Source organism: Desmodus rotundus, chromosome 9 (assembly GCF_022682495.2).
Source record: "Desmodus rotundus isolate HL8 chromosome 9, HLdesRot8A.1, whole genome shotgun sequence".
In the NCBI taxonomy this organism is placed as follows: Eukaryota; Metazoa; Chordata; class Mammalia; order Chiroptera; family Phyllostomidae; genus Desmodus; species Desmodus rotundus.
In genome coordinates this window covers 19,617,117-19,629,265 of record NC_071395.1, presented here as the reverse complement: position 1 = coordinate 19,629,265, position 12,149 = coordinate 19,617,117, and the positions used below count along the sequence as shown (strand labels likewise).

Here is a 12,149-nt window from a genome sequence, read left to right as displayed (position 1 = left end):
AAACCTCATTTCTTCCCTTACATCCTGCTTTCAATGAATTGATATTGGACTGAGGAGAGAAGAAAGACAAAATTTGAACAACTAACAAAGTAAATCAGTAAATAGGTAGATAAGTAGGTAGGCGGTGGGTGGTGCGTAGGTAGATCAAATTCTTGAGTCGAGACGCACAACAAAGGCAGGAACAAAGGCTGGGAGGTTTGATAAGTGTGCTTTGAAGAGCTGAGGAGTTAGCGGAGTAAGGTCCATAACAACCATTTGAGTGTTTGGATTTTTGAAACCTTGTATATATTTGTTAAGATCAACTATTAGAGGTACCACCTTTCATAACCTTAGAAATCAGTATGTGGAATTATATTACCTTTATCTGTAAGTACTTTGTCCATAGAGGAAAATTAACTGACTGTTTTTATATATGTAAAAATATGGCTATACCGTGCTTTTCCTTTTCGTAGCTGGCACTCTATGTGCTTTCATTCCTGGAACCCAAAGACCTGCTACAAGCGGCTCAGACGTGTCGCTACTGGAGAATTTTGGCTGAAGACAACCTTCTCTGGAGAGAGAAATGCAAAGAAGAGGGTAAGGATCTCATAGAGGAAATGTGTTTTGGAAAAGCAAAGTGATTCTGAAAACAAATAGAAAACAAAAATAAGTTTTACATGCAAGTAGAATAAACGAAAAAGAAAACTTTCCGCCGCCTATCAGAGATCAAGAATGAGTCCTCATTTGCATTTACCTATTTACATAAAATCCACACATTATTCCACACGTTCACATGAGCCAAACCATGCAGCCAATGCCTTTAATGAACACTAGAGCTAATAGCAAATATATCTGATTTGCTTCTCAGTCTCTGGTAGAATTAATACACAGTAAAAAGTAAAGATAAAGATAGGATGCTTTAAGAGAAATTCAAAGCTATGTTAGCAATTAAATACTCAAGTACAGGTATATCCTCATGCTAACTATTATATTTAGTATATGGTTTTGGACACCTCTTAGGAACTAGATGTTCCTAAATGCTGAGGATACAGTAATAAACTCCCACTTTTCCTCCCATTATGGAGCTTATGTTGTGGAAACCTGTAAAGAAAGAATTCCCTTTCTTAGTAGAGGAGTAGATATCATCCATATTAATTTAAGAAAAGACTTTTTTCCCCCAGCAGTCATCTAGAAAAATAATATTTTTGAAAAAATATGTAAAAATGTGATTTGCCTCTGAAGAGCAACATTAATGAGAAAGAATTTTCGAGCATGAGACAGTTATTTCAGCGGTTGTGCCCCCTCGTGGAGGCTGCTGTGCGAGGGGGGACACGGGGTGAGCGAAGCCTGGGGGTGTCCAGCCCTGCCTCTGCCGAGCCTGCAGCTTGGACTCAGCGGAGAAACCGTGTCTTCCCAAGTGTCTGTGCACGTAAAGTGGGATGAGTCATCCCTGCCTTAGCTTCTCTCATGGAATCATTATCTTAATGACTTTTTAAAAATAATGGTAACACTTACATGAAATTTTAACCATTTTTAAGAGTGCAGTTTAGCGGGACGTTCACACTGAGCCGTCCCCACCGTCCATCTGCAGAATGCGTGTACCCCCCCTCGCTGAAACTCCGTGCCCATGTGTCAGTAACCCCCCATTCCTCCCCCTCCCTGCGGCCCGGGCAGCCAGCCTTCTACTCTCCATCTCCGTGAATGGAACTACTCTAGGTGCCGTGTATACGTGGAATCGTATGGTATTTGTCTTTTTGTGACTGGCTCATGTTACTTAGCATAATGCCTTCAAGGTCATCAGTATGGTACCATGTGTTAGAATTTTTTTAAGGTTGAATAATATTCCCTTGTTGTGTATATGCCAAGTTTCCTTTTTCTGTTTATTCATCAGTGGACACTTGGGTTGTTTCTACCTTTTGGCTATTATAAATCATGCTATTACAAACACGGTGTACAAATATTTGTTCAAGTCCTCCTTTTCAGTTCTTTTGGGTGTATGTCCAGAAGGGGAATTGCTGGGTCATGTCGTAATTCTGTGTTTAGCATTTTTGAGGGGCCGCCGTGCTATTTTCTGTAGCGGCTACACCATTTCACATTCCCCCGAGCATTGCGTAATGGTTCCAATTTATGCACTTCCTCGCCAACGTTTCACAGAGTCATTCTGAGAGAAAAATGAAATGGTTAATATAAAAGAACACCATACACAATACCAACTTTACATTGTTTTGTTTTGCTGTAATAGTGTTAGAAATTAGACCGCGTCTAACTTTGGTGGTTTTCAGCATAGAGAAAAATGAGATATATTATAAAATGCGTAATGTTTGTTTTTGGTGAAGGTAATTATACTCTAACTCTTTAACACCAGGTATTGATGAACCATTGCACATCAAGAGAAGAAAAGTAATAAAACCAGGTTTTATACATAGTCCATGGAAAAGCGCTTACATCAGACAGCATAGAATCGACACCAACTGGAGGCGGGGAGAACTCAAGTCTCCTAAGGTACCTGAACTCGTGGGCAGCATGGCCTGGGAATCTCTGTCAGCACCTTCTGTGTTTCCCTCTTCTTGGCAGCCAGTGTAACTTGACACCTGTCTCCAGTAGAAAGAAAACAGTATATTTTAAAACACCTGAACACATAATTGACAGTACCCTTCTGTTGCCACTTCCTCTGGTCTGACCACGCATTGTCTTGAACAAAAGATGAGTTGATTCGCAAGTACTTCTGTCTTATGTAAATGAAAATTTCTGAATATCCTGTTGAATTCTGTGTCACGTTCTGCCCACACATCTGTCCCCTCTCTGACCACATAGCCCACATGCGATTTTTAAGGAGTGCCCATGTTTTGTTTTGTCTTATTTTGGTGGCTTTTTTGTGTATTATTTTTATAAATTTAACTGTTATTCTGACTCTTTGACTTATAATATTTCAAATATATAAAAAATAACAAAAATGCTTGACATTCTTAGATGTAGTTTTATAACCAGAAAAGAGCAATTTAGGGAGGTACTGTTTTATTCCTATGTATAATTATGACAGGTTTACTTTATTATAAGTTTAAAAGTTGGTCATTATTGTCGCTCTTGTCTTCCTAGTAAATAGGTGCTTTTGTTTTTGTGTCAAATTGTAAAACTTACACATATATTCTTTTGATTTAAACAGATAAAATAGATGACTATAAAGTACATTTGTATTTGAACCATCTCCATGAGGTCTTAGTAAAATTATAACAGTTCATGTCTCAAGTATAAATAATAGAACATGGAAACAATAAAATGTTTAATACTTGATTCATCTGCCAGGAATGATGATGCTTCCTGTTTCATGTGAACTTGAATTCTAGAAATAGATTACAGATTACTGCTCCTATTTATGGCTTCATTTTTCTCTTCGCCCGAATTTTCGGAAACCATTTAATGACACTCCTCATCTGCGCCTCTGCCCGCAGGTGCTGAAAGGCCACGATGACCATGTGATCACGTGCCTGCAGTTCTGCGGCAACCGAATCGTTAGTGGCTCTGATGACAACACTCTCAAAGTTTGGTCAGCGGTCACAGGCAAAGTAAGTGCATGCCTTTCTGTGCTTCACAAGTCACTGTTTTGCGGACGTCTTTGAAGGATCAGCCGCTGGAAGGAAAACGGGTTCTTTTGACCGTATCTAATTTTGATAGCAGATACCAGAGCTTCTGACTTAGCTTCTTCCTTGGCAGGAAGATGCCGTTTCTCATAACAGGGATGTCATTAGTTTCTTCTTTATTTAAGTAGTTTTTCCATCTCTGTGATGCAGCTATTAAGATTTTACAGATTTTGCTTTGTCTTTTTCTTTTCTCAATTTTTCCCACATTTTTAACCATCTAAATTTTATCTCCTTCCTTTTTAATCTTTTTCAAGAATATGATTTGAAGGATATTTGTTTTTCCTTGTAAACTGCTTTGTTGATAACCCACTTACAGTTTAGAAGTTACATAAATCACAGTTGATTCGGACTTATCTCAAAGCATCTGATGTAGAAGTTAAGCAGACTATCTCAATAGGAGCTTGAAGAAAAGCGCAGTCCAAGCAATCAGTTTCACCGCATAGAACATTAGACCTCAGCTGTTCTCTAGCGAGCACTTACAGGTATACATCTGTCCAAAGGAGAACATTCTCCCAAATGGACCACCTGAAAGATAATGGAAGAAAGTGCGAGGACAAAATCTACGTCTTTTAAAATATCTTATAGCATGATGATTCTTGGGCCAGAATCTTCTAAATATTCCAAGTTAGATGTTAACATTTCTTAAAACAGCTTCATGTTTCCATAGCAAGATTAGTTTTGGAGTGACTTCAGGGCTTGAAAGTCTGTCTTTACTTGCCTAGCAGTGCCTTACCTGGATGCAGTGCGGTGTGTAGCCACACCCGACCCTGGCGGCATTCTTTCATGGAATCCACTCCCAGGGATGAAACCAAGTTGCAGTGCTAGTAGTATTTCATCAAAGAGGCCAGGCTGGAGCTTTCAAACTTCAGGGATAAATGTTTACTTTCTATATGCTGATTCCTCAGTTGTGCGTACGTGTATAATGTGTAATGCTACTGAATCGACACAGCAGTGAATGGTGACGGGGTCATGCTTCGGTGATGCGAGAAGTTATTTCTGATATGCCGATCAGTCAAACGGAGTACATATAACTGTACTTCAGATTTCAATGAACTACTGAAATGTTACTTAAATCATTTTTCTTTCTACCCGGAAGTAATCATCTCAAGTGTTTTTCCAGTGTCTGAGGACGTTAGTGGGACACACAGGCGGAGTGTGGTCATCACAGATGAGAGACAATATCATCATCAGTGGGTCTACAGATCGGACTCTCAAAGTGTGGAACGCGGAGACCGGAGAGTGCATACACACCCTCTACGGGCACACGTCCACTGTGCGCTGCATGCACCTCCATGAGAAGAGGTGAGGGAGAGGCCCCGAGTGGCTGGGATTCCCCGTCTGGCCCTTGTGAATGAGGGCCTTTTGTGAGAGTTCAGCTTATATAATACTTAAACTGTGTCTAATAAAGAGATAGTGAAAATGTGCTCTTAAATTAGACTTTAATTATTAGATTACAGGTGTTTCTGTGCTAGGAAAGCAATAGTGTATTGGCTTAAAATTGGGAGTTATCTTTAAATTTCCCTCCTCACTTATTAGTGTTGCTGGCTTCCTCCCTGAAACTCTCGTCTCTCTCATCTTGAATAGCATCTTACGTTATTGTTCTACATCTTAAGGACTCATCATTTTCAAAACCAATTTTTTTCCTTTTCTTTTTTGCTACTCCTATTTCTGCTAATGGGACAAACTCAGCTATTCGGGCTTCATCTCCAGGTCTTTTAGATGAGGCACCCATCCCGCTCCCACTCCGTCATGTCCTCTCTACCTGGGCAAAAGCGGAGGCCCGTGGTATTTAACTTGCTCTCATTCCCTGTCACCTGAACTATGATACAGCTTTCAGACCTGGGCTTCTCGCCTTTTCACAGGCGGCAGAGAACTCTCCTCTCATTGCGATGGCGTCACTGCCCTTCGAGAGCCTTTCGTTGCCCACCAAATGAAGGACAAAACCCTCAGTCCAGGTTTCAGAATGGCTTCAGCCAGACCTGACTGCGTGCTTTTTTTCTCAGTGCCGTTGCTGTTGGTTTCATCTCCTCCTACACAGCCTCCTACTCAAAGTCCTGTCTTCTCCTGGCACGTCTTCTTGGGACACCCCCTTAGACAAATGCGATTTCTACTCCATCTGGCAGAAGAGGCCTTTGCAGAGGGTCCCAATAGTGAATCCACTCCACTCTTTACCTTTAACTCTGCCCATAGCATCTTCTCTATTAAGACCCATTACATTAAGCAGATTTCACACTAGCTTGGTAATAGGTGAAGAGAAAGTACCTTCTTAATTGACATTTGAATCTACTTTGAGAAGTGTGCTCTACTATTAAAATTTGGGGGATTGGTATCAAGAGACCTTACATTTCAGTTTCTATGTGTTCTGACTTAAATCTCTCAAAGCTTCCGTTCTCTGCTCTTGCGCAGTGGGGACTAGGGCCTTTCTTTATCTCTTAGGAATGACATAAAGGTGCCTGAGGGTCCCGCCCTCCTTTGTAACCCAGAGACGGTGCGGTGCCTGTGTGGCACTGGTCTTCAGAAGAGCAGGACTTAATAATGTTGGTTCAGACTTTGAAGGCATTTCTGTTGCCTCAACATATGTATCTTCTAAAATCTGTATATCTTAATGTGCCTGTAGCCCGTTGAATATTTATAAATACAAGCATATGCAGTCTTTGAGGACACGTCTAAAACTGGTTCATTTTACCAGAATATATGGCGTAAAGCATATATCCTTAGCTGTTGAAATTCCAAATTCTCATTCATTTTGTTGAATAACCTAATCACAAAGGGAATATTCATGTGTTCATCGTTAGAATTTTGGGAAATGGCAGAAAGAATAAAGAAGAAAATTTTATTTTTTCAAAATACTACCACCCAGAGTTCTCCCATTAACATTTTATACGTGTCGTGCACATTAGCATTTCCAAGATGCAAGATCTTACTGTATACAGTGTATTTAGAGCTGGCTGTTTTTGCTGCTGCTGCTGCTGTTGCTTTTTCTTCTTCTTTTGCAACATAATAATTTTCAGATTGTTCCACAGAACCCCAAGGAGCTACTCAATCTCCGATGGGTAGAGGAACCAAAAAGGCAGAATCCTAGGCTTCCCAACTTCCCATCCCAATCAGAGTAACTCAACTTCTGTGTGTTTCTATATCAGGGTTTTATATAGTTCTTTAAAACAGGTGTTCCTAAAGAAAAGAAAAGTTTTAATAATCACTGACTTTATATATCATGCTTTCTCATGTTATTAAAAATTCTAATACTTGTGTTTCTCTCTCTCTTTCCCCCCCTGCAGAGTTGTTAGCGGTTCTCGAGATGCCACTCTTAGGGTTTGGGACATTGAGACAGGCCAGTGTTTACATGTACTGATGGGTCACGTAGCAGCGGTTCGCTGCGTTCAGTATGACGGCAGGAGGGTTGTTAGTGGAGCGTACGACTTCATGGTGAAGGTGTGGGACCCAGAGACTGAGACCTGCCTACACACGTTGCAGGGGCATACTAATAGAGTCTACTCATTGCAGGTAAGAGGTCGTATCTCTCCCACCCCTTGGGCGCTCTGCTAATGAATCACCAGATAGTTTTACTCAGACACCCACTGTCAGATTGTTGATCCAGGCCAAGAAAGATGAATCAGATTACCTGTTGTTTACATGTACTTTAAAACTAGCATGAAGGAAGCGTACATTTTGAAATTATTTGTATGATTTGTTCTAGTTTTTCTGTGATCCATTTTTCCCTCTAAAATACAAATATTTGTCTTAGACACTGGGATTTTGAAGCCCTAAGTTTTGCTATATTAATTAATGGGCAGATAGTCTCATAGGAGAATAACCTGGATTTTAATAAACTCCTTAGTAGAGGATTAATTTGGCCAAAAGCTGCCCCTTTGCCTTGATAGCTGGAAGTTGATGGACCATGTAATTGTGATTCCATCCCCATTCAAAGTAAAAGTGAAGCCTTTCTGCATAAAACCGCTCTACTCTCGCAGGGCTGCTGATTCATAGTCATAAAGAAATACATTTGACCAAACTAGTTTTTTGTTTACATTTGAACCCAATGACCTTGAATAGATTGCCGTATTTTGAAATAAATTAATATCAGGTTTAGAAGATAGGTCTCATTTTATTTTCTGAAAGACAGCGTTTCCATTCAAAAAATTTTCAATTACTTATGTAGTTCATTTACCATTATGCCCATTAGTGATCCGCAAGCTAAGTACATAGTCCCAGTGCTGAATGTCCTGTTCTTGGGGTGTTTGTTTCTTGGGGTGTTTGTTTCTTGGTTGATGGGATACTGACTGTGCCACAGAATATTGACGCATAATAAAAATGATTGTTAACTTAGAAAGGTCATGAATTTGGAGGAGGGGGAATTGGCTGCGTTTGTTTTTATGTTTTGTGATATGCTCAGAACCTTAATGAAAGTTATACTCTCGTTTAAATGAGCTGTTAGATTTAGAAAAGAGGTAGCAACATTATTATAGATCTGGGAATTCATAGATACTTACTGATTTTTGGTATAACTGGGAAACAGAAAAAGAGATGCTATATAACTTGCTTTTGTTATCAAAATGCCACCTCTTCGTAATTCCCTGTTGGCACATTTCCTAATTGGCATGTAGGTTATTGTAAGTGAAATTTTTATTTTACATACGATTTTTAGTGGGACTAACTTTTAAACATGAAAATAACATGTTAATTTTAGGTGTTTTGTTTTTACTTGTTTCTGCATCCTTGTGATAGAAGCTTCTGAGAATACATACACTCGAGTTGCTTGGTGACATGCCATTTATCTAGGACCTCATTTTGTTCCTGGCGTCGCCTGTTCTCCGTGCTGCCCTCCCCTCCCCCCTTAGGATTAAGGTGAATAAATAGTATCAGGAATACCCACACGTCTGGTCTAATGAACTGTGTCTGTTGTAGTTTGACGGCATCCATGTGGTGAGTGGGTCTCTTGACACATCCATCCGAGTCTGGGATGTGGAGACAGGGAACTGCATTCACACGCTGACCGGCCACCAGTCGTTGACGAGCGGGATGGAGCTCAAAGACAACATCCTCGTCTCTGGGAACGCAGACTCCACAGTGAAAATCTGGGACATCAAAACGGGACAGTGTTTACAAACATTGCAAGGCAAGTGCTGGCCCACTGCCCACCCCAGCCGCGTTTGTTAGGGGCGGCCTGTTAGTCAAGAGGGGACGCGAGCTTTTGCATCACAAAAGGAATTACCCTCAAAAAAAGTGCAAATGCTTCCTTTGGAGAAGTTTATGAGCATGTCCACTATGGCTTAACAAAACTAGGCCATCCTTGAGAAAAGTGCATTAAATTGTGTTTTTAATACAAAATTTAAATTGTGTTTTCGATATAAAATTGTTTAACCGCTTTCTGCATGTATAGCTAACTCTACCTAACCTGAAAGAACAATGTAAAGAAAGATCTTGGCTGTGTCACAGAAGCAACATTCTCATTTTATTATTCAAGCGATCATTTTATTTTGAATCTGTAGACCAATTTTAAATTAGAGAGCTGTTTTGCTCTGGGAGGTGAGGGGAAGCTCTTTAATCTGCTAGGAAATTGCTTTGGCCTCAACTTAAACCCTTAACCATCTGCCTAACCAGGATAAGAGGGAGTGATAGTGGCCGCTCAACTAGACAGAGAAAAGTGGGAAGGCCACAGTATTAAGTGAGGCATGGCAGGGTTCCCTTAAGTCAGGATTAACTTCTTTTTATTAGTCATAGCCCTTAGAAAGTGTTGTTTTGTCTTTTTCAGTGAGGCCATCTGGTGGGTCTTATTGCAGCTTTTTACACATTGGTTTTGTCTCTTGGACTTTTGGAAGAGTGTCCATTAGGCCTTTGCCCTTGACTGGTCAGTTCAGAGCCATAGTGCAGTGGACCTGTATGCTTGTTTGCCCATCAGCAGAGTCCACAAAGCTGGACTGTCTACATCATCACCCAGAAAAGTTCTCATTTCTACAGCCAGAGAACAAAATGTGTGCTGGTAGCCAACCAAGCGTCTTGGAAGACAGAACTCTTGAAAGTTAATGTTTCAGTTACAAATACCTACCAGATTTTCTTACATTCCTGCTGATCCTAAAATACTCAGAACACAGTTTCTAAATACGCAGCATCTTAAATATTTCATGTATTGTACGGTCTAACGTAGAAGTCTACAAATCATACTGCGACTAACTCATAGCCGTGGTTTCTAACCAGTAATTAAATTCCTTTGGTTTTGCCTAGGTCCCAACAAGCATCAGAGTGCTGTGACCTGTTTACAGTTCAACAAGAACTTTGTAATTACCAGCTCAGATGATGGAACTGTAAAACTCTGGGACTTGAAAACGGGTGAATTTATTCGAAACCTAGTCACATTGGAGAGCGGGGGGAGCGGGGGAGTCGTGTGGCGGATCAGAGCCTCGAACACAAAGCTGGTGTGCGCAGTTGGGAGTCGGAACGGGACTGAGGAAACCAAGCTGCTGGTGCTGGACTTTGATGTGGACATGAAGTGAAGAGCAGAACAGATGAATTTGTCCAAATGTGTAGACAATATACTCCCTGCCCTTCCCCCTGCAAAAATTAAAAAAAAAAAAAAGAAAAAGAAAAAAGAAGAGAAAAAGAAAAAAAAGAAAAAGAAAAAAATCCCTTGTTCTCAGTGGTGCAGGATGTTGGCTTGGGGCAACGGAACGAAAAGACCTACAGACTCAGAAGGAAAGAGGAAGAGGCGACAAACCGTAACTGACAAGAGAGGCGTCTGCTGTCTCGTCACATAAAAGGCGTCACTTCTGACTGAGGGCAGCTTTGCAAAATGAGACTTTCTAAATCAAACCAGGTGCAATTATTTCTTTATTTCCTTCTCCAGTGGTCATTGGGCAGTGTTGATGCTAAAACATCACTGCAGGTTCTGTGAGTCTGTTCTTTTACCGCTGAGACCTAGAAAGGACCTGCAGTGACATCAAAACGAGCATGGTTGACGTTCTAATCAGAGAGCGTCTGCAACAAAAGTCATTTTTCTGGAGTGGAAAAGCTAAAAAATATACATTACTGTGAATTGTTTTTGTACAGTTATCATGAGAAGCTTTTTTCTTTTTTTTTTTCTTTTGCGCCAACCATTGCCAATGTCAATCAATCACAGTATTAGCCTCTATTAATCTATTTACTGTTGCTTCCACATACACTCTTCAATGCATATGTTGCTCAAAGGTGGGAAGTTGTCCTGGGTTCGGTGAGTCCCGAGAGATGGATTTGATCCTTGATGCTGGTGCTAGAAGTAGGTCTTCAAAAACGGGATCGTTGTCCCACCCCTGTACTGTACTCCCAGTGGCCAAACTTATTTATGCTGCTAAATGAAAGAAAGAAAAAAGCAAATTATTTTTTTTTATTTTTTTTCTGCTGTGACGTTTTAGTCCCAGACTGAATTCCAAATTTGCTCTAGTTTGGTTACAGAAAAAAAGACTTTTTGCCACTGAAACTTGAACCATCTGTGCCTCTAAGAGGCTGAGAATGGGAGAGTTTCAGATAATAAAGAGTGAAGTTTGCCTGCAAGTAAAGAATTGAGAGTGTGTGCAAAGCTTATTTTCTTTTATCTGGGCAAAAATTAAAACACATTCCTTGGAACAGAGCTGCCGCCGCCTGTTCTGTGGAGAAACTTTTCTTTTTGAGGGCTGTGGTGAATGGATGAACGTACATAATAAAACTGACAAAATATTTTTAAAATATATAAAACACAAAAGTGAAATAAAGTCGCTGGTCAGTCTTAGTGTTTTACAGTATTTGGGAAAACAGCTGTTACAGTTTTATTGCTCTGAGTAACTGACAAAGCAGCAAGGATGCCGTTTTTGTAGTAAAGGCGTCACGTGCAAGCGAACGAGATGAATGAAAAGTCGATGGTTTGCCTCATTCTCCAAGAGCCACAACTCAAGCTGAACTGTGAAAGTGGTTTAACACTGTATCCTAGGCGATCTTTTTTTCCTCCTCCCGTTTATTTTTTTTTGTTTGTTTTATTTATAGTCTGATTTAAAACAATCAGATTCAAGTTGGTTAATTTTAGTTATGTAACAACCTGACATGATGGAGGAAAACAACCTTTAAAGGGATTGTGTCTATGGTTTGATTCACTTAGAAATTTTATTTTCTTATAACTTAAGTGCAATAAAATGTGTTTTTTCATGTTAGTATGCCTGTTTCTTCCACCGAGGTAATACTACTAAGTTAAAATATTTAGGGTTTGTCTCCAATATTTAAAATAGCGAAGTCTTGGTTTCTTTGCATTCCCCAGTGTGACTCAGAAGTCACTAATACTTCCTGGCCCATTTTTTGCAGCTAAAGTAAGAAGAATGTACTGTGAATGCAGATTTCATTTCTCTCCTTAGACTCCAAAGGATCCTCCATTGTCCTTCTCTTTATAATACATTGGGATGTACATGCAAATAGGAGACCTGGGCCCCCAAAGAGGGACAGAAGTTACAAAACCTTTGTGACCGTTACAGCTAGGATTCCTATAAGAAGTTCGTTTTTAACATTGGACCACAGCTTGCGTGCCCGTCGGGAACT

General features: G+C 40.2%; 1 protein-coding gene across 7 annotated transcripts in view; it reads left to right on the top strand.

The window, feature by feature from the left end:
- The window catches only part of FBXW7 (F-box and WD repeat domain containing 7), a 163,756-nt gene extending 153,581 nt beyond the window's left edge, over positions 1-10,175 (top strand). For all 7 annotated transcript variants that reach the window (XM_024568972.4, XM_045202800.3, XM_045202799.3 and 4 more), the window contains 7 exons: positions 453-576; positions 2,345-2,481; positions 3,429-3,542; positions 4,738-4,919; positions 6,896-7,121; positions 8,523-8,733; positions 9,840-10,175. In XM_024568972.4, the coding sequence (XP_024424740.1) occupies positions 453-576; positions 2,345-2,481; positions 3,429-3,542; positions 4,738-4,919; positions 6,896-7,121; positions 8,523-8,733; positions 9,840-10,108 (1,263 nt within the window). In that variant the 3' untranslated portion in view covers positions 10,109-10,175. The remainder of the gene's footprint in view (positions 1-452; positions 577-2,344; positions 2,482-3,428; positions 3,543-4,737; positions 4,920-6,895; positions 7,122-8,522; positions 8,734-9,839) is intronic.
- The last annotated feature ends 1,974 nt before the right edge of the window (positions 10,176-12,149 follow it).